This window comes from Emydura macquarii, unplaced genomic scaffold, assembly GCF_026122565.2.
Source record: "Emydura macquarii macquarii isolate MOO-44397 ecotype Brisbane River unplaced genomic scaffold, CSIRO-AGI_Emac_v2 contig_2890, whole genome shotgun sequence".
In the NCBI taxonomy this organism is placed as follows: Eukaryota; Metazoa; Chordata; order Testudines; family Chelidae; genus Emydura; species Emydura macquarii.
This window is the reverse complement of record NW_027133027.1, coordinates 2,563,029-2,586,115: the sequence shown is the minus strand read 5'-3', so window position 1 is coordinate 2,586,115 and position 23,087 is coordinate 2,563,029. Positions and strand designations below refer to the sequence as shown.

Genomic DNA, 23,087 nt, shown 5'->3' with positions numbered 1-23,087 from the left:
GGGTCACTTTCATTTTATTCAGTCTCTGATGGTATTTTGCTCATTGCACATGTGCCCCTCTGCAACCTTGTGTAAAAACTGTCATCAAAACATCCTTTGGGATTTGTGGATCAGTTGCACCGTTTTTTTAAAACAAAAAGAAATGACTATTAAATAAGGTGGATCACTCTAGTTTAATGGGAAAGGTATCCTCCAGAGAAAAAAATACCAGGCTTGTGACCTTTTGCTGATATAGAAAGACATTGTACAAAAAAAACAAACAAACAACAACAAAATGGAGGCGGGAAAAATATTTTCTGCTTGTTCCCCCTCCAAGAAATTCAGGTCTTGCCTATCCTGAAAGATTCTGTAGCAAGTGGAGTAAAGTTTAATTATGGCATAGCAAGTAGCAAGGAAGTGAAACCTGATTTACTGAGAGGGGAAGTGATTTGTATTCAGACTGTTAACAACAAAGAGCTTTCAATGCCTATTTAACTTAAATAACTGAAAAACAAGACATCATTGTTTAGGATTCACTATCCTCCTACCCCTTCATTTAAAGTCTGAGAAAGCTTATAATTCACATTTTAGGCTCCCAACAAGCCTCCTTAAAAACCAGGGAAGAGCACACTTTACATACTTGATTTCAGAGAACAAACAGAAATCAACCTTTACTGAGACAGGGGAAATCACAATCCTTTAGGCCTTTGTCATATATAACAAAGCAACAATAAAAGTCCAAAGTCCATTTTCTCCCCTTTGAAGCTCCAACTGAATCACAAATATCACTGCATTGGGCATATTCCTCCCTCCCCCCCCCCCCCCCCCCCCCGAAACCACTGTCAGCTTTAGAGGCTGCTCCTTCTTCTTGATCTTCCACAAAACTTAAAGGAAACTCTGTACCGGAGATGGTCAGAAAGGAAACAGTCAGATGCCCGTTGCAAAGAATGTGCTATGCACTTGTGGAAACTTATCTTGTGAAGTTAGTCAAGTTCCTTAGGGCTTAACATAGTTCCCATAAGTATTACAGAACCACAGAAAGCAAATCTACAAATGTAGCAACTAAGCTGAAATAAATGACAAACATTCCTGTTCCTGCTTATCAAAAGCAAAGTTTAAAACAAAAAAAAAAACAGAAAAACAACAACTCTCAAATGGACGTGTGTTTGCTAAGCATATTTTTGAACAAGATATTTAAAAAAGGAGAGAGGAAAACCACAGTCTTTTTCTTGAAAGAAAGCAAGGGCCATGATCTGGGCTCCAATACAGCTGCTTTAAAGCAGCTCAGCTGGTGTCACGTGGCTGCACAAAGCTGGCTTAACCAACCCTGGGGAATGTCCCTAGCCTACTGCAACTGCAGGTGTGACATACAGCTGGCTAACTGGCTGTACCCCACCCCCATGAGGTCCCTAACACAAGGATGTGGTGCTAGGAGAGGGATGTGGTACGGCAGGGGAAGGAGTGGATGGCTAGAGCTCTTGGCACTCCGGTATTCTGGGCCCGTGGAGCAGCCCCCAGAGAGTTCTTCTACACACTACTGTATATGAGATCACCTCTCGGGTCTGCTCTAATGCATGCCAGGAACAGGGCACAGAACTCTAGACATGCAACAGCGGCTTAAAGACACATTTGCTCCTCACCCCTATCCACCATGGCTGCCTCTCCTGAGCTGCACAATTCTGAATCAGAACTGATGTCTTTACAGAGAAGAAATTCTAGCATATACTTACTGCTGTTGGAATTGTAGTTCATCAGGGGAATATAAAGGAACAAGGAAACAAACCATAGCGGCCTGAGAGGATCAACTAGCAGAGAGCAATTTACCGGGAACTCTGTGTATTCCACCCAGAGAAAGAAGTCTGTATTTTTAACTATCACATTTAATTAACATCACACCTAGAGGAGAAGAAACTTTTGGCTCATCAGAATAATTTTCAGCTGGCTTTGTATGAATCAAATAGAAACAAAAACAAAAATTCAAGTTGCGTTGTGATCCAGTCCTCTTGGATTCTTTCTTTTCTCACTGAACAAAATGTCTTAACTTCCAATAGCTGAGCAGAATGAGTTTTGTTTTGTTCTTTCGCCAGGGCTGGGACATGGGGCATGCCTAATGGACACTGTATGTATGTTTATGTGAATGATTATAATTACTGTGTACATGAACAACCAAACAGTTAACCATTCAATGTGCTGGAAATGTTCAGTAGTTAATTAAGCAGTGTTCCTCCCACACCCATTTCTACCCCCTTCAGATAGATGCTTAGTCACAGAAGGAGGATCCGATGAGCGAAAAGGGACCCCCACAGTTCTACTAAGTAGAGCCTTGTGGCCCTCATTTTCCATAGTGAGGCACAGTCCAAAGATACCACAGTTCTCAGCATAAATATGGTGCGATCAAAATGAATCACCGCATGCCATCACATTTAGGCAGGGGGTACAACCATGTTAAAGAACTGTAAAGGACAAACCAGTAGAAAGGAAATTAAGAGTGATGTGGGTTTCCCAGATACTTGACACAGAGCTCCCTTGGCTTCCAGTTCTTTGCAAACTCCTTTCACTTCAGACCGGACAAACTCACTACACCAAACGTGTCTTACAGGTTATATAGCCATAAAGAGTAACATGTAAAATATCTACAGCAAGCTCGTAACTTGTCAAGATTCATAATCGTGAGATATACATACAGGTAATATTTAAGGAATAGTGTGTTTATATTGAAAGTATGCTCTATGGACTTGGAATAAAACTTGATCACCAGAGGACAATATGTCTCGGTGATGTCCACGCAGGCAGGCGGGAATTGTCACCCCATCCTGTTTAGACAGTGAAGCAATGAAAAGCTGAATTTAGTCTTGCTCAATCCCAAGACTTTCAATGGAAAACCATCAAAGGCAACTGCAAACAATCAGAACCACTTGATGGTAAATAAATAAATAAATAAATGGAACATTACAACAAGACAGGGTCTCTGAATAGAAACAAAAGACCGCTCCTGTATAACATGGAGGAGGAAGAGGTCCTCTGGATCCTTTCAATGAGGAGACATCTGGAGGAACAAGGTTTTTTCATGAAAAATTGGTTCCAGTGAAGTCAGTCAGCTCTGCAACAGATTGAACTTTTGGGGGCGGGTGTGGAGAACATACCTTATTAGATAGGAAAGATAACCATTAATAAGCATAGACCCAAGTTTGCATTTTATTATCATGTTTTGTATTGTAACTGTTTCCTCAACTCTCTCTTGTTTCTACTTAACTCTCCATTTTTTTCTTGTAATGAAACTTCTTTTGTTTTATTAAAAGTGCTGTGTGGTTTAAGACTGTGACACTCCTCTCTGCAATCTGGAGTAGTATATAGCTGTGTCACCCCAATCCTTCACTCCTGGGGCCTGTCTTGCACTTGCTCCGCTGTGTGAATCCCCATTCCTGAATCAGCCCACGCACAGTCTCCTGCAAGAAAGCAGCTCTTAACTTAGTGAGTGAGTGCTTCTGGCCAGTCATTCATGGGATTATGCAATAGAATGACCCCAGCAAACACCCCCAGTCTCAGATGCAACCATAGGAACTTCTGTCTTGCAATGTTCAGTGCTGATTACTGAACCTTGAAAGCTTATATGAGTTTATCAATTATCAAAAAAATTGATATGCACCAGCTTTGTCACTTTAAATGAAGTCTCTACACACACCCAAACCACATGCACTGCTTTAGATAATAAACGTTTGTTTTAAGTACAGAAAGATTTTAAGTGATTATAAATCAGATTTGATCAGTATGAAATAAAGCAAATCACATTCTAAACTAAGCTTAATACTTTCAGTAACCTTACAAAGTTAGATAATGCTCACCACTGAGCACTGACTGACTCCTTCAGCCAGGCCCTCCCCCTGCGGCCAGTCTTTCAGTTGCTTGATGTTTTGTACATGGAAGTGGAAGAGAGAGCGTGAGCAAAATGTCTCCCCTTTTCAACATGTCCCTTCACCCTCCTCTTCAGGGTCAGGTGACGAACAATGTCCTATATGGCCCCCTCCATTTGAGTCAGTGAATAATCCATTATGGATGCTTAGGCTAGTCCATTGTTCTTGGAAGAGCTGGGTTGTTTTATGCATGCCTTAGTGAGGTGTGAACTACCTCTCTGCTTTTGGAGGGTTTTGCCTAAATCTGCCTCAAGCCATGTGAGACACACATTTGGGAATATTACATAGCAGAGCTTCATAACCATACACATATGACACTGCAAGTAACGTACTACTATAACAATAATGTTTAGTATGTCATGAGCTTTCCAAAAACACCTTACATGACACTTTACATTAAATAATAGACAGTTACACTATAAGGTGAACACGAATGAGACACAATCACACCATAAGGGTGTCCATGGGGTGCAGTGTGTCACAAAGGCAGTGGTGTACTGTGGATCTCCAGCACCTGGGGGCCAATGGCTGCATTTGCACCCTCTCCCCCCCAGATAAAACTAGTAAACTGGGGCACACAGCTCCTTTGGGGGCAGAGAATCTGGCAGTTCTGTGAACAACCAGTGTCAATGACTGGATATCACAGGGAAACCATTCAAAGGGACTCAGGGACCTATTGTTAACTGCAAGATGAAGACAGGCCAAAGAAGCTTGCTTGAGTGGCTGACAGGCTGGTTGGTGGCATCAGGGAGCTGACACCCACCCAGGCACAGGCAAGACTCCCTTATGCTGGAGGCAAGGGGCAACAAGATAATTCATAGTGCTGGGTGCCCTGAGAACCAGCACAGCCGCTCATCAGTAGAGTAACTTGCCAGTGGTAAGTTGCACTCTATTTTTTTTTTTTTTATTTTAAAAAGAGGACTATAACTATAAGACCCGAACATAGTCAGGTATTCCCCAACAGACATTATGAAGACAGATATATAAAAATAGCAACCACAAACAAAATGATAACCCACCAACGAAATCGGCTATCCTATCACAGCCACACAAAGAACATTTTATTCTGAATCAAAAACCTCTCAGTCCCATGTTTAAAGTCACTTTTCTGCATAGTATCATACATTCAGAAAATTGTGCAGACTTATTTTTGAACTTGAATAACTGGAAAACAATTTTTAAAAAAAAGATACAAACTTCTCGTTGAAGAGGAACAGGCATTTGTTAGGTTAGAAAAACAGTGACCAAAAATAAAGAGATTCTATTTTAAAAGCAATGTTAAAAGATTTGCAAGTGCACACGAGGCCTATCTCATTCACTATAGTCCTTCATTGTACTGTTAAGTTAGCCACACTCAAATGTGCAATCTAACCTTCCCTAACCATACACTTTACAAGCAGAGCAAAACAAAAAACAAAAAACTCCGTGCAAGGTGTTCATGTTCAGAGTTAAATTTTCAACAGATCTTAACTTGGTCGAATCAAAACCAGTGTTTATTGGGTCACTCAAAGGCGCTTGGCATCAGTGAGGACTATTTCCAACTAAAATTTCCTCTTTTTAGCCCTAGCTGGTTTGGTGTTAAAGCTATTTAAATTAAGGCCGCAACATATTGTTATGATGTGAAAAGTATATTTTTGTCTCCCTCCTTGTATTAATACACAACAGAACTCTTTTTCTTCACAGATTTTTTTTCTTTTTTAAAGTTACTTTGGGGCAGGGACTGAGCCTGGAAATTTTCAGCCTTACAGGAGAAAGCTTGGGGAAATGATAAGTGAGAATGGAAATGTTAATGCAACCTTAACTATAGAAATTGCTGCCACTAAGTGGGACAAATAAAATAATATTGTGTACACATTAAGTAAATAGTTTTCCTTCTCCAGGTGCATGTTAGGTGTGTTATCCCCAGTCAGTCCTATTAAAATAAATAAAGATGGGCCCAATTCTCCACTATTTTGCACCTTGCTTCATAATTGATACCTGTTGGAGATGGGTATAAAATGCTACCCCTTTCTGTAATGTTTTACACCCACTTTGCAAAGCTGATAATGACTCCACAAAGATTGAGGCAATGAAGGATCAAGCCATCTGTGTTTATTTACATGATCATACATTTAATTAGCTGCAGGTAGTATTTTTAGTTACGTTTATTGTTTTATATGTTTATTTAGTTAAGTTTATTGTGAGGAATTCACAATTAAAGGCCTAAATCCATGCTTATGTACACCTGTGTAAATCAAGAACAATTCCACTGAAGTCAATGGAGTTACATGTGTAAGTGGGAGCAGTGTCAGGCCCAAAGTATAATTTCAATGTAGGATCAGAGGATCAGCTACTTTTTATCTTCTCTTCTTGCATGTGTGCTAGGTTGAACTGACAGGATTAATTTACCACCCACTGTGTAGTTTTGCAGAGAGAAGGGATCAAAGACTAACTCACCAGAATAAATTAGTCCCTAACTACCCAGAACCCAACTTACTTTCTTGAAAATGCAGGGCACCGCAAGTAGCAGTGTTGGTAATTCATGAGGTGGGACTGGAACTCTTCCCCCTAACTCAGAACTGTGCTGCCAGAGGTGCTGTCATTATAGAGCCCATGGTACATTTTGCTTTAGTGGGAGCATTAGCTTGAGTTATTAATTTCTCTTCACTCTACCAAACTGGGAGCATAGTATCTTTTCTATTGACCCCGGCTATTTGCCAGTGTATTTCCCTGACTGACTGCCAATGTCTAAAGGAGTTACATGAGTGGTCAACTCCCTTACAGTCAGGGTGTCATTTGCTATGGGGCAAGAGGACAATTGCCCACTCCCCAACTTTGGTTTGCTCCCACACCCAGACTTTTCACAAGTCTATATGCTCCATTATGTCTTCCACGTTTTGCCCCTCTTCCCCACACCAGACTTTACAGGATATAACATAAATCACACACAATATTCTATATGTTGGCACAACTTTGCCCCCCACATTTTTCTGAAATGATGTCCTGCCCTGCAGCCTATCATAGGAAAGGGGCCAATAGCCAGTGTAGATGAGTATGCTAAAGCCACTACCATGAACCACAAATAGAAACCAAAAGGATTTTGGCTTAGTCACAAACTAGGGGGAGGTTGTTCCCTTCCAAAGTCCACTGAAGTCAATGGGAGTCTTTCCACTGACTTCAGTGGAATGGATCAGAACCTAAGCCTCACATTACAACCTATCTGAATCTTGGTTTCTCCACTGTAAAACAGAGAGAACAATACTCTTCTTTGTAAAGCATTTTGAGGTCTATAGATGAAAAGCCTTACTGTGTATAAGTGCTAAGTATTACTGTTTATTTCTTTTATTTAAGTTCAATGTGAAAACAAGCAAGCCATTCTGTCCCAAAAGTTTGTGGGTAATTAAGCTTGCTGCCACGTACAGACTGTTGTTTATTCATGTGAGTAGTAAACAATGGAATAAGCCGATGCAAGAAGCTTAAGTCGAATTTTGCTAAGGCAGTTTTCGTCAGAACAACAGAAGTGCAGAAGAGAATTCAGCATTTTGAAATAGGAGAATATTGATTGGATCTCAATGAACATGCTTCCGCCTTTGATGATTAATTCAAGGAATAAAAATCTATATGAACAGTCTGCATTTTCTGCTAAGAAGCTAAAGCATGTGACCAAGAAAGCTCAGAATCCTTGAATGCTGTGTAGTACTTAGAGTGTGAGAAACATCATATTTGTAAAAAAATGGAACAGCAACTCTTTGTGTAATAGCCTAATTCCAACATTAAATATTTCACAAATATAGCTAATTATATTGCCAGCAATTATAAGTGTTGCAAATGCCTGAATGTTTTTTCTTAGACACTGAAATGGAATGTAAAGAAGCAATTACTTCCTGAAGGGAAGCGTGCAAAGCATTTTTCATACAGTAACACTGATTAAATGAACCCTCATGCCAGTTTTGTTAATAAAAGGATGTAAAAATGATTACCTCTGTGTTTTTCCTCCCCAAACTTGGGGCATATTAGGATGACTTTACCTGTTAGCACAAGTGTAAGTTTCATTTCATAGTGAGAGAATAACTAAAGCTAAAGGAATAAAATATGGATTGATGTATGAATCATGCCTATTTAGTTAGAAGAATTCACATTTAGAAAGGGAAGTGTGTGGATAGGGAAAGTCACATGATCATCCAATGATCTTCAGGTTGCAAGGCTCATCAGTCAATCCCAGATATTTGAAAATGGGCAGAGGGATTGTAAACAGAGGTGAGGGGTATGTGCAGTGGGTTATCTTAAATTGTTGCATTTAAAATGTCTTTTCAGGTTATGTCAAACACATGGATAGGTGACCTTCTTGTATGTTTACCAAGACAAATAAATAAAAGTTGGGAGGAAAAAACACAAAAAAAAGATAACTTACTTTTAATTATTTTTTTTCTCTTGTTGTTTAAAGCCTACCATGGGACCATGTCAGTTTTGTAAAGTAAGCAAGTGTGGTATGGTCAGTATTTAAATGGTAGACACTAAGGGAATCCCAGGGTGCTGCAGAAATTGATAGGTGGGTCTCTTCATTCTGAGTAAGAACTGAACCAGAACTTCAAACAGGAAGGAAGGTTGGGCTAGTGGTGTGGGGGCTAGCCCAGGCAACAGGAGACTGAAGATGAATTTCCTCCTCCATCACAGACTTTCAGTCCGACTTTGGGCAGTCTCTCTATGCCTTAGTTCCCCATCTGTAAAATGAGATACAGAAGGGTTCTCTCACAGGGGTGATGTGAGGATAAATGCATTAAAATTGTGAGGTGCTCAGAATCTATGGTAATGGAGGGTATATAAGATACTCAAAACATGAGGGCCTTGCTTCTGATCTCACTCAACCACTTGTAATCTGTTAGTGTTAGAGGAGTCACTCCAGGTTTACATCAGTGTAAGTGAAAGGAGAATCATGCTCATTGTGCTGTTAGAGATACTAGGCCTGATTCTCTATTACCGTGTACATTTTTTAAGTCAGTTATATCTCTACAAAGAGTGTAAAATATGCCACCAAATCAGAATTCACCACTCCCTTACACTGGCAGTAGCATGGTACATTTACTTTACACAGGTGTAAATGACTACACAAGCTGCCAGGCAGCAGAGAATTACGCCCACTATCTTTCTAAATGAGATGAAAACACTGAGGTCTTGTCTTTTTGTACTCATTAAAGTGGTGTCCTAGCTGGATTCCAGTTTGGGTAATCAAGTTTTGTTACTTAAAGTTCCCTCTAGAGTTTGAGCTGGATAGAGTTCATTCCTGTCAAACTTTTGTATAGGGTTGCTGTGCACCATTAAACAGGTGTTGTGTTCCACACTAGAGATGGCTGCGTTTCAAAGGGAGGTGTAGTGACTCCTGTATAGTTTGTAAAACACTTTGGGATAAAAGGTGCTATCTAAATGCAAGATAGTTATAGTATTTACTTTTTTTTTTGGTCTTTTTTTCCCTTTTCATGAACAACTGAACTTTGGTCACATATCATCACATATCATCTCCTCTCCTCTTGAAGGACAGATGGGGAGGGGGCCTATAATGCATCTCTTATCTTACCTAACAGGATCAGTGAGGAGAGACCAATCTAAAAGTGGCCACTTTCCTGACCTCAGATATCTAGCATATCTTGGGGCTGTGTTTCACTAGGCTTTACTTCCTTAGACTGTAAGATCTTGAGGGAAGGGACTGTCTTTTCGTTCTGTGTTTGTACAGAGCCTAACACAATGGAGTCCTAGTCCATGACTAGAGTAATACAAAGAATAATAATACATTTCCAGTGGGACATGGAGTGTTTCATGTTGAACACTGGATCCCACCTTCACTCCCTTCATAGAGATCTGCAGAACCACCGAATGGCCACATGTTTATTTTCTGCCTCCAGTACAAAGAAAGATAAAACAAACTGACAGCAATAGACAGTTTGGCCCTGATCCTGTAAGATGCCAAGAACCCCTTAGGGGAACGCTAATCACCATCAGTTTCCATCAACTTCAATTGGATTTAAGGGTACTCAGCAACATGAAGAAATACACCTTCTATTTATAAGTATCACTGAATTCTCTCTCTTTCCCCCATGAAGATTTCTGATGCCCTAGACCTGTACAAAGTGGGTGGAAAATGCCACCATTCTGTTTTAGTAGCCTTTTCCACTCACTTTGCATTGGTGTAAAGACACTGCAAAATGCAGGGCACTGAATGTGTGATCCTATGTATATTCTCTCTCTCTTTCTCTTCCCCCCCCAGCTGAACTAAAAATCAGCTAGACTGAAAGATAGATATTTTGCTCTTTGTACGTGGGAAAACAAAACAGATGGTCTCAGTCTATGGGACAGGTGTCAACATCACAAAACTGTCACCACATACGACATCCTTGCTGGAAGTCTCAGCCATATCAGCCAAAAATCTTCTGAGAGGGAAAAATAAAAGTACAGTGTAAATGTGCATAGATTTACATTCATTTGCATAAATTCAGGTGCAAACCATCACAAGCACATGCCATGCTACTTTAAACTTATGCTGTAAGGAACCTCTACTTGGAAAGATGCATTTTATAGAACCGAGAGTGTTTGATAGGTGTTGTACATTGTAGCCATCCAATGTATAAATAAATAAATAAATAAATAAATAAATAATAAAAGCTCTTTTATGCCATATTTCCATTCTTGTTCCTATACTTGTTTGTAGTAACAAGTTCTAGAAAGACAGAGAAGGAGGAGGTGTTCCTGCAAGCTTTATTATCAATGAGCCTCCAAAATGTCAAAGGTAAATACAAAAAGCCAGGCCATTTAAAACAATTTTCCATCGGGGTTCTTCACAGAATGTGTAATGATATCTTTAGGAGCCAAAACAATGGATTTTTTTTTTCCTGCAAAAGATTTTTATTCTCTGATCTCAGGCAATCCCAGGAAGGTCTCCTAATACATTTCAAACTGGAGTAAGACACAATGAGAAATCTGAGAAATATGGACATTTAAAAGAGAGAGAGAGAGTCATTTTGAATTATGTCTGTGGATAACCTAAATTAGGAGAGAAGTCAAGGAAACAGAAGATAATTTTAAAGCATTTCAAGGTCAGGACTATTTCCTAACATGCCTGTGAATTTTCTTTCTGATTTTATATGAAATCATTCCACACTGAGTCTTGAGCCCTGCATTGGGCAAAAGAGCAGATTGCTCAAGTATCCCTGTAGACCACTGCAAATGCAAAAAAAAGAAGAGTAGTCTTAGCATAATCTGCTCAACAGAGAGTCAATCCTGTCCTGGAGGGACTGTCTCTACCGGAACAGTCGGTAGGCTTTAGTCTCTGGCTTCTCTGTTATGATGGCCAGTTGTGATGAAGGGCAGTGGTGGTGCAGATTAACATAGACCACCAACTCAAAGCCTAAATTATCGTAAAGCAATCAGATGGCCATTACTGCGGACATAGAGCATGACCCAAAGCCTGTGTATATAGGTGTTACATTGGACTGTACCTTGACTTTCAAGGAATCCTTGATTAAGATCTCACTGCAAATAAAGAGAAGAAGCAAATTAGCTGGTTCTATCTGTGGAGTCAATGCACAGACACTGAGTGCATGTCTACACATACAGCGCTGTGGCTGAGTTGCGCCGCTGCAGCACATTTGGTAAAGACGCTCTATTGCTGATGGGAGAGAGCTCTCCCGTCGGCATAACAAAACCACCTCCGCAAGCAGCAGAAGCTATGTCAGAGGGAGGAGCTCTCCTGCCGACATGGTGCTGTCCACGCTGGCTCCTCGGTTGGCGTAACTTATGTCGCTCAGGGGGTGGGGTGGCTTATTTACACTCCTGAGACACACAAGTTCTGCGGACATAAGATATAGCATAGACATAGCCTAAAAAATTCTGGGCTTGCCCTGTGTTATCTGTAGCAGAGCATTGCTTCCTAGCATGGCTCAGCTGTTTTCACACAGCACAAATAGACGCTCAGCTGATTGAAACTACATGTTTAATAACAGGTACCATGGCACCCATCAACCTGGCCTGGCTGCTGGTCCTGTCCAATATTGTCCCTCCTGACATCAGGTGACAAGTCATCTTGCAGAATCTGCTCCTTAAGGTGCAAGACATGCTACATCTATCCTTGTTTAAAGATGTGTTTAATCCACCAAGCCACCATGTCAGTGCAAAGTGCCCTGATTGGACAGTTCCCCTAAGCAACCACGAAATCATTTCCAGATGGCATATTAGATGGCAAGAACAAACTTCAAACACAGCCAATGCCTATCTTGTGACAGAGCCAACAATCCAGCCCCCTAGTTTTGATCTTCCATGCCATCTCTGAGTAAAGCTCAATTGCTTAAACATGGAGTGATCAGATAACTGCTAATGGTTATAAGTGGGGCCCCTGAGACTCCCCTTTGCCACTTTGGACAGTTAGACGATGCAGGCCATATATTTACAGGCTGCACCCATCAGCAAGGGTTGCCTGGTTCCCTCATGGAGTTGCATAACCTTCCCAAGGCTATTGAATGGTTAAGACACTTAGCCCTGGTCTAAACTTACCTAGAGATTCAGCAGCAGTCGATGGGAGTTACGCAAACTACGCAGAGTGGCTTGCATAACTCCCGTCGACTGCTGTGCTTCCCTTCTGCGTGCCGTCTTCACTGCACTGCGCTGACGAGAACCGTGTTCCCATCCACGCAGCGCTACGCCACTTGAGGGGGTGGTTTTACTCAGTCAACTTCCTGATCGACTGAGCGGGTCTACACTGACTGCTCAATCGATCCAGAAAGATCGATCTGGCGGCGGCGACTTTGCTGCCGTCAGTATAGACATACCCTTAGACTAATATGCTTGACTTGATCATATATGTAGGTGCAATCGCAATATATTACGCTGCAGTGTCATACCAGGGAAGCACCATTATCTGGAAGTTAATGTGATTAAGTAAACAAGCAGGTAAGTAGTCACTCAGTAAAGAAACTACTTAAACTACATTACCCGAGGTCTTTGCCCTCCTTCCCTCTATCCCCTCCCAAACATTTAAAGTGACTTGAATTTTGTCAGATCTGCTGTACACTTTTATAAACACTTAAGTTATGTGGATTGACAGAATAACAAACTTCAGGAAGACTTTCTGCATAGCATGTCAAAAATGATTTCAAAACTTACAATATTTATCAAACCAAAGAAGATTACTGTATTAACCTCTTAGCGGCCCTCCCTCTTTTAGCACAAATTTGAAAGTCCCCTTTCCCCCCCATCTTTTGTCTTTGTCCAAAGCAAAAGTCACAAAGATTTCCCAAAACTGACCCATGCTCATGGCAACACCAATCTCTCACCAGAAGGAAAACGAGGGTTTTTTTTCCCTACGTGTCCAAAAAGAATGTGAAACTCAGTTATGCAAAACCAGCAACCACCTCCCCCCATGTTGCAAAAACACCAAAACTTATGTAACTCTGCAACTAATCTTCAGTAATCTTGAGTGAGGCATTTAAATCCAGGGAATAAGCCTATTTTTTCCAAGCTTATCAGTAGAACAAAAAAGAGAAGAAAAAGAAGCAAAGTCCAGCCAGTGTTGTACTACTTGTTTCATGTGAGCAAAGTGTCCTGATTTTCTTCTGACAACAAACGTTCCTACAGTGCAATTTTCTGTGCATGGCTACTGAAAATTAGAAGAAAAGCTGCTTTAGGGTTTGAATAACACTCACTGCTGAACCATGGCAATCGCTACACTTGCTGTGTACCATTCCCTTGTTTTTGTCTGGTATATTTTTGTAACCTATTCAATCTCACTCGTAAGAGCAGAAGACCGGCCGTCTGAAGTATTCCTTTACGGTAGACAGTGGAAATATTTGACAGTTCTCAATCTGGTAAGCATGTAGTATACAGTGATACCAGTCTGTCTATTTCTGTCTACCATCTGTGCCTCCAAACATATGCAGCTGGTGTATTTGCTGCTGTTATACTGCTTTCCTTCGTGGTTTATAGCCCCAAAGGAAACTAAATAAGTATCCACATTTGTGTTGTTTATGCATAAAGAATATCTGACAACTAGTAGGAATACTTTAAAAAATGTATATATACTGTAGCTACTTGCCTTATTATTAAGAGACAAGTTAACTATGAGAAGGAAAGAAATGTAGAATGTGTACAGGAAGGATGTACATCTTTGAAGCATGTTATCTAGTTCTAGGAGAAGAATAGTTACCCATTAAAAACGAGCAATATTAGTATATGCATATTCAGCACTCAGTAGCATGCCTGCAGTACTAATTATAGTTCTTTGGATATGATTTTACCTATTACAAGATATACAAGCAGTAAAACAAAAGATGGTAAGGTAATAGCCAATCATTACATGTACTTAATTAAAAACATTGTTTAGGGGGAAAAACATTTTTAGTCATAATGTGCAAAAAGAAATGTAGAAATATGTGCAATATTATCTCATGCATTTCAAGAAGTGTGATCAGGGTTTTTCTGTGTTCCTTAGAATTACACAGTGATATACTGATAATAATACATTTCTGCATCACACATTATTACTAATATCACTCCCATCACAAATCAAAATGGAAAGGTACAAGACATGCTGATCGTGGAACTAGCACAAGTAGCTGGGCTGTGCATTGGGGATTTCCAGGGTAGAAACAAGGTGTGTGGAGAGGATTCCTGCTGAGTTCTTGTTTTGGCAATGGAGCCACTTCAGGGATACTAGTTAGCCTTGAGGCTGACAAGAGAAGCATCCACAGCCCTTGCTTTCCCCACGTGACCCAGTCTGTGGTATTTGGATTGGCATAACAGTGAAACTTCTGGCCCTGCCCTGCCCAAGCCCATTCTTATCCCTAGATGGCCACACTGGGAGTCACCCCACAGTAGGGGGCATGGTGGCACACATTAAAGCACTTTTTGAATCTAAGCCCTTCTGTGTCTACGTAGCACATACAGTAGTAGTCACTATAAATATTTACTAATGCTGCTACTAACAGGCAGCAGCAGGAGCCACCCCATGGGCTCCTGACATCCTGTCTGAGCTTAACTGAACCACCGTTGTGGCGTTGTCCAGTCATAGGCTGGGCCCTCCACACCCACAGAGTGTGGGGCAGGGCTTGGGGCTATGCCTTTGGGCATTCTTATGCTGTATTTTTAATAACTATGAATGAAAACAAATGCCAAAATGGGAAACGTAGGGCAGTAATCTAAGTAGTGTCTAAATTCCTTTCCTTGGGCGGTACCCACCACCACCCAAGCTGACGAGGGCTGAAACATAAGCCTGATGCTGTGTGGCTGCCAGGCCCACCTACATCTCTGGCCCTTGGAATGGCTTTGTGCCATGCAAACAGTGAAGAAATTCTGAGGCAAAATGGTGCCCCTCCGGCATATCCACAATCAGCCTTCCCCATGACCCTGCTGCGCAAAATACTTGGTCAACCAGAGGAGTGACACTGGTTTTCCCATGTCCTGCTGGTAGCATGGTTGTGCTGCTTTTCCACCTCATCTCTTCAGAAGCAGATCAGACTAGACCAAAATGTAGCTGTCAGCCAACGGCAGCGCCCATTGGGCTGAAGAAATCACACTCCAGTCACAGATAGAAGGGACTATTGAACAAATAAGAACAGTTTTACATCTATTTTTGTGTGATAGGAAACATTTAGATTGCAAGCTCTTTGGAGCAGGGATTTTCTTTTTGTTCTGTGTTTGTACAGGACCTAGCACAATAGATCCATGACTAGACCTCTTTAGTGCTACTGCAATACAACTCCTAATGCAGCATCCAGAATAAGTTATTTCCCGAAATCTCTCTTTCTATCACATAAAATGGTTTATTGCATATAAACAAATAGAGAACTGGATAAAGACCCTCCCTGGACATCTGAAAACAAACATCTGCATCCACACTCCTCTCTCCCAAATTTTGTTCATTACACTTTAATCTCTCATTATTAAAATGATTTTGATTATACGAAAGGTCCTGTTTTCCATTTGTTTTCAAATAGGGCCAATATTTATTGCACATATTTTCCATATTTCAACAGTGTGACTATATATGACTGCAGTAAAATTTGATTGCCATATCTAACAGTCTACATGGAATATCAGATTTATAGCCCATTAAACAAAATGCTGTGGGCACTGTTTTTGACTGTCAGCATGGGAATTTGGTATATTCAGGTAGCCACATGCTATCTTTGAAAACGAACTACAGGAATAAATTAATGGAAATACTTGCTTTGATTAAATCAGGTGAGATTTGATTTTTGCCACTCATGCCTCTTAGTTCATCATTTAGTTTTAGACCAAATTAAATAGGTGTAGTTAACTAAATACATCCTCTCTGTCCATCTGTAAGCATTTCTAAAGCACCTATCACTGTGACACTAAAAATAGTTTGTAGAAAACACTGACGTTTGTCCCGAAGGGCCAGTCAATTCCTTATCCTTCTTTGTGGGTTAATCACTGGCCTCTCCCTTTCAGAATGTTTCTGTGCCTATTTCTGTTCTTGTTCCGGGGGGAAGATTTTGAACTACATCTGGCAGATTAATATGCTGAGAACAGCTGCAGCATATTTGCAAGTGCCAATGTTGCTGCTTGGAAAGTCATAGGGACATCTGAAATAATTCCATCCTTCTGTATATTTTCTATTATATTTAAATTTACCGTTACTAGAGATAAGCCATAATTGCAAAAGTGTGGATTCATGTCCAGGTATGAATTTTCCTCAGTTTGTGAGGGTTCAGATCTGATGTTCAAGTCCAAGTCCAGCTGTGTTCTATGGCAGCGGTTCTCAACCAGGGGTACATATACCACTGGGGGTACTCAGAGGTCTTTCAGGGTGTACATCAACTCATCTAGATCAGTGTTTCTCAACTGGGGGGTTTCAGACATCACAGGACAGATTTAGGAGGGGCGCAAGCACAGAGTCAGCATTAGGGGATGGCAGGCAGGACAACTGCCTGGGGCCCCACGAAGCTACGTTACATGCTTCAGCCCCACTGCCGGGGGCTCAGGCTTCAAACACGGTTCACGAGTAAAAAAACTGACTCAAGTATCACACTGAAATGTAAGTACAATATTTATATTCCAATCAATGTACTTTATAATTATATGGTAAAAATGAGAAAGGAAGCCATTTCTCAGTAATAGCGTGCTGTGACACTTTTGTGTTTTTAGGTCTGATTTTGTAAGCAAATCATTTTTAAGTGAGGTGAAACCTGGGGTACATAAGACAAATCAGATTCCTGAAAGGGGTACAGTAGTCTGGAAAGTTGAGAACCACTGTTAATGGCACTATTAGATATTATGGAAGCACTTGTGATGACTCCATAGTTAAGGCCGTGTTCAGGTTTCCCGTTGTAAAGTGGGGTTTAAATTCTCCTGTTAACACCGGAAAACATAGACTCCATATAATCCAAATGAAAACACTTAATAACAGGAGCCTATGGAGGCCCACAGTAGCAGAGCTCCTCTCAGGGTTTACAGGATATCTGTGGGTATGTCTACACTACAATTAAAATCTCATGGCTGGCCCACGCCAGCTGACTCAGGCTTGCAGGGCTCAGTCCGTGAGGCTGTTTAACTGCAGTGTAGACATTCGGGCTCAGGCGGGAGCCTGGGCTCTGGGGCCCCGGGAGGTGGGAGGCTCTTAGGTTGCCGCCTGAGCCATAATATCTACGTTGCAGTTAAACAGACCCTTCACCTGAACCTTGTGAGCCCCAGTCACCCAGCCATGGGTGTCTAACTGCAGCGTAAACATACCTTGTGGTATCAGGGCTTCACTCCCATGCTCCTCTAAAGGGATGTCTAAACTTCAAGCTGGAGGCATAATTTCCAGCTTGAGGAAACATACCTGTGCTAACTTTGACCACTCTAGAGCACTGAAAATAGAAATGTAGCTGAAGCAGCGCGAGTGGCAGGATAGGCTAGCCATCCCAAGTACATACCTAATTTCTTGGCCTGGATCATACTCGGTGGGGCTAGCCCCTCCGTCATTCATTTCCATTGAGGCTACAGTTCTATTTTTAGAGTACTAGTTTGATGAAAGCTAGCATGGGTATGTTTCCTTGAGCCAGAAATCATGCATCCAGTTTGAAGTGTAGATGTATCCTTAAGGGGTGAAATTCACCTGTGTGCTAATTAGTCCCACTTACGCTCTCCAAATAAAACTTGAGAGATTGAAGTGTTTATAAACCTTAGGCAGACCCTCTGCACAGAAGTGAGTTTCACCTAAAGTGAGTCGTAGTACCCGAATTCCTTTCTTGACACTGGCTGGGGTGCTAGTTAACTTTCCAAAGTCTATAGTGGCTCTTGCAGCTGATAATTAAAGTGTTAGCACTTCTCTATTTCTGTTAAACCTCATATGATATGGAAGGTATGTTATTTCAATTACATAGTTAATCTCCTTATACTGTTAATTTCCTCTCTTTTGACTTCTTTAAAAAAAGAAGTATAGTTATAACAACCTGGGGCCAAGTTCTGCTTGCCGTTATACCAATGTAAGTCCACTGAATTCAATGCAGTTACTTTGGATTTCTATTAGTGTAGCTGAGGTAGAATTTTAGGTGTTTTAAAAGGTAAACACCCGAGATTAAATTCAAGGCTTTTTATTTAGGAATAGACAGTATGTGTGAGCACATGCACACACAGAGCAACCAAAGTAAAGAAAAATGAATGGAAAGTTTTCAGTATGGAAAATATTCCTGACCTCTTCTGTAAGTTACAGAAAAATTGCTAGACTGACAAGTTGGATACTTTGGGACCATCTGTTTCTTTTCCATCCAAATGTTTGTTTTAATTGATTTTAAGGGAGAAAAAATGAAGTTTATTTCTGTTTCATGATTAATGTAGGGCTCACCATGAAAGCAATAATCGTAGCTTCATATTCTGGGAACCATGCATCTCTCAAATGGGGAAAGCCTATGAGATGCTTTATTAATGATTAGTCACCATGCATCACCAGACTTTCACCATCCTTGTGTCACACAAGTCACTTCATAGCCATTTCTCATGCTGTTTAAAGTACAGGGAGAAATTGAATAGCATATTGTTGTTGGTTCTACAGCCTGCAGTAGTTACAGCCAACAGCATACAGGAACAAGAGCAATTCTTTAGCACCCCTCTCCGACATGTGCTCCTCAAGGAATGGGGCTCCTGGCCCTGGTCCAACAAAGCACTTAAACACTTGCTTAACTTTAAGAATACGGGGAGTCCTGCTGAAGTTAAGCATGTGCTTAAGTGCTTTGGGCCCATCATCTTGCAGGATTGAGGTCCTAGAGTCCAAAACTGTACCCACAGTTACAGGGGCCAATCTTAATAAGGAAGATCTTAAAGTCAATGGAGAAAGACACACACATTTAAAGCGCTGTTTTCATAGAATCATAGAAGATTAGGGTTGGAAGGGACCTCAGGAAGTGATCTAGTCCAACCCCCTGTTCAAAGCAGGACCAACCCCAACTAAATCATCCCAGCCAGGGATTTGTCAAGCTGGGCCTTAAAAACCACTAAGTATAGAGATTTCATCAGCCCCCTAGGTAACCCATTCCAGTGCTTCACCACCCTCCTAGAGAAAAAGTTTTTCCTATTATCCAACCTAGACCTCCCCCACTTTAACTTGAGATCATTGCTCCTAGTTCTGTTATCTGCCACCACTGAGAACAGCCTAGCTCCATCTTTCCTGAAATCCTCTCCCCACTTTCCCCTTCAGGTAGTTGAAGGCTGCTATCAAATCACCCCTCACTCTTCTCTTCTGCAGACTAAATAAGCACAGTTCCCTCAGTCTCTCCTCATAAGTCACGTGCCTCAGCCCCCTAATTATTTTCGTTGCCCTCTGATGGACTCTCTCCAATTTGTTCACATCCTTTCCGCAGTGTGGGGCCCAAAACTAGACACAATACTCCAAATGCGGCCTCACCATTGCCAAATAGAGGAGAATAATCACTTCCCTCGATCTGGTGGCAATTCTCCTATTAATGCAGCCCAATATGATGTTAGTCTTCTTGGCAACAAGGGCACAGTGTTGACTCACTTCCAGCTTCTTGTCCACTGTAACTCCCAGGTCCTTTTCTGCAGAACTGCTGCCTAGCCAGTCGGTCCCCAGTCTGTACCCGTGCATGGGATTCTTCCATCCAAAGTGCAGGACTCTGCACTTGTTCTGTTGAACCTCATCAGATTTCTTTTGGACCAATCCTCCAATTTATCTAGTTCACGCTGTATCCTATCCCTACCCTCCAGCATATCTACCACTCCTCCCAGCTTAGTGTCTTGTGTCTCTCAAACTGGAATGAACTTGAACTGAAAATATTTGTGGTTCTGGGGGGTTATTTTTATTGAAAATTGTGTTATTTGGTTCATAAGCCTCTTGTCCTCTTTGGGGTGAGCCACAGCACTGTGTGTCAGGTGACCTGCATTCTACTCCCACATCTGCCACGTACTTCCTCTGTGACCATGGGCAAGTCACTTAGTACCTCTGTGCATCAGTTTCCTGATCTTTTTTTTTTTTTTTTGAAGTTAATTACCTACCTCTCAGGGGTGTTGTGAGGCGTACTTCATTAATATTTGAAAGCACTTTGACACCCTCAGTGGAGAGACACTATGAAAGCACAAAGGATTGTATTTTGAAATATTTGGGGGGTGGACCGGGGAGGCAGCACTAAAGCCCTCCTGCTCCCCCTCCTCTATTCTCTGTCTAAAACTTTCTTAGGAAAAAGCTCACTGAAGTCCAAAACCGACGACTGCTGGCCTGCAACCGCACCACTCTTTTTCTTCAGTCAGATATTTGATAATGTAGCACTTTTTGATGCTCAAGTGCTGGTCTTATGCTGTCCCCTCCCAAGCTTTCCCCTCTCCAGGCTCCTGATGAATCAATCGGTCCCACCTCCGAGATCACACAAACTCCAAATAAAAATCTGATTAAGGGTAAGATCATGGCAAAAGAGATGTCATTCTGAATGCGATACAGTATCTTTCCATTTGCAGTGCCAGCATTTGCAATAGACTGAGTTTCCCAGCACAACAGTGGAACAATATAGCCTTCAAAATAGTATCAGTCATTAAGGGAGTTGAACTCGGGTTCAGAGCTGGTCACAGATTGACAGTTAAAGAGCAGCAAGCTCTCAATAGGCTTCACTTTTACTTCTTGCCATGTTTGGTGCACTACGGTCCATGGTGTAGCACCAGCAGAGGTAGCTGAACAATGAGAAAAGTTATTTTCAAATGCAATTATTTGATGATCAGCAGAAGAAAATACAGAAAATAAGTTATTTGCATAATATTATTGGACTATCTATGAAGTTAGTTAAGTAAAAAAAAAAGGAGCCAGAGTTCACTGGTTACATTATTTGCAAAAAATAGTTCAACCAACTCTCTCAGTTCTAGTGTAAAGAGGTCTTATTTCTAGTTACCAAGGTCCAGATCCCCAAAAGGTCTTTAGGTGACTAATTCCCACCTAAATATCTTTGAGGATCTGGACCTGAAGTCCCACTCTTGCATCCCGCTGAATTCAGCAGAAATAGGTTCAGGACCCAGTACTGGGCAACTCTTTTTCTAGTGGCTTCTCAACCTAACACAATCCTTCTAGGGTGTTTTGTATTGGTTAAATGGTACAATCTTGGCATGAACTCTAACACATCACCAGCCAGGATGCACTTTTTTGCCTAACTTGTGAGAAAGCCTACAGTGGTTGCTTTGCAGGAAACATTAGAACTCCGAATAGCCACAGATTTGTCCCCTCTTATCACTACTATGTTACCTTGAATTTAACAATTAACATATGAATTGTAAAAAGCCTATCTTTCAACACATCCTTCCACTTGTAGTCAGAATAAAGCTCATTCTTCACACACCACACTGTTCTATTTGGTCCATTAAACAAGGTACTGGTAAAGTAATCTCCTGAACTACTTTATTTAATCACTTTCAGTTAATAAGGAAGCTTTAGCCAAAAGCTATTTCCCCGGTGCTGACTTGTAGTTCACCAACAAAATAGCTCCCTAAAGAGCAAGTACTGAGTTCATGAAGGAACATGCTAATTAAAGGTGGATGAAGATTCCCTCATTATCTGTAATTAATTTAGGTTTTGCAGGCTGTTTTCTATGGGGTCTCCTTCCTGGCTGATGTGTTGAGACTAATTAAGAAAATGCGAAGTGTTAAGTACGTAATTTCCTGCAGAGATCTTCTCTTCAGTGTCCTGGCTTTCCCTGTGGCTACGGTAAGTAACCAATGTATGCAATAATAATCATATACATACATACAGAACAGATATGGATATTACTAGAGAGCTTCATTTTGTCCTTTGAAAACAGAACAAGTCCATTTATATGATGAATCAATGCTTAAATGTAGCTCCAGACGTGAGGCTAGCTAATGGTTTAATGTTGTGTGTGTTGCTCTGACACAGTGGTCTGCATGTCCCCTCTATAACCCAGCCATAGGCAAACAGAGATCCACCAAAATCAAAAGGGCAGAAAGTAGACATTCTGCTACCCTTATACCCACAGATTCACTGAAATTATTTACTTAAGTAGTTTCACCTACAGGGCAATATGTGCTTTAAGATTCTAGGGGTCCTTAAAATGCAACAAATCCTCATGTTGTCTTACCTGACTACAAAATGAATTTAAACAAACACAGAAGAGAAACAGACTTAAATGACATCATTTAGACTAATGTACAACAGATTGATTTTGGACTGTCTGCTCACATGCAGACAATTGTGTCTGCCAAATGGTTCTGCATAGAATGGGCCAAACTGAAATCAATGCAATTCTGACATGAGTAAGCACAACTCAGTGTGAGAGGGAGTTGCAGAAGCTGGCCTCAGGAGAGCTGAGACTCATCTTAAAGCAGATCCACATTTCAGCCAGGTGAATCAAAAGAGGCCATTCCTGTGATTGAAACTAAGCATCTCAGCTCTTAGTCATTCTTTGCATACCAGTTTCTTGCAACACTGCTATCATATCTCCCATGCATGCTTCTGGACATACGGAAAAGGTTGAACACCAGCATGTATCTGTCTGTAACCTGTGTGCACTATATTTAGTATCGACAATCCTTCCACCTCTGATGCCCTCGGTTTCGATAATATGGACAACTTGTCCTTAAAAATAAAACCAGGCCAAGAAAGTACAAATCAGCTTTCGGATATCAATAGCTGATACTGGGATTCATTTCTTACACTTAAATCCTCCCACTGTAAATCCTCCCCTATTGGATAAGATGGGCCCAAGATACAGCCTACTTCTGTAC

General features: G+C 41.2%; 1 protein-coding gene and 1 long non-coding RNA gene across 4 annotated transcripts in view; one reads left to right on the top strand and one right to left on the bottom strand.

Moving 5' to 3' along the window:
- The window catches only part of LOC137166567 (uncharacterized), a 74,623-nt gene that overhangs the window by 28,243 nt on the left and 23,293 nt on the right, over positions 1-23,087 (bottom strand). The gene's annotated exons all lie outside the window — the stretch shown is intronic.
- The window catches only part of ADTRP (androgen dependent TFPI regulating protein), a 39,626-nt gene continuing 30,088 nt past the window's right edge, over positions 13,550-23,087 (top strand). The window contains exons 1-2 of the mRNA XM_067568339.1: positions 13,550-13,717; positions 21,916-22,050. Of these exons, the coding sequence (XP_067424440.1) occupies positions 13,565-13,717; positions 21,916-22,050 (288 nt within the window). The 5' untranslated portion in view covers positions 13,550-13,564. The remainder of the gene's footprint in view (positions 13,718-21,915; positions 22,051-23,087) is intronic.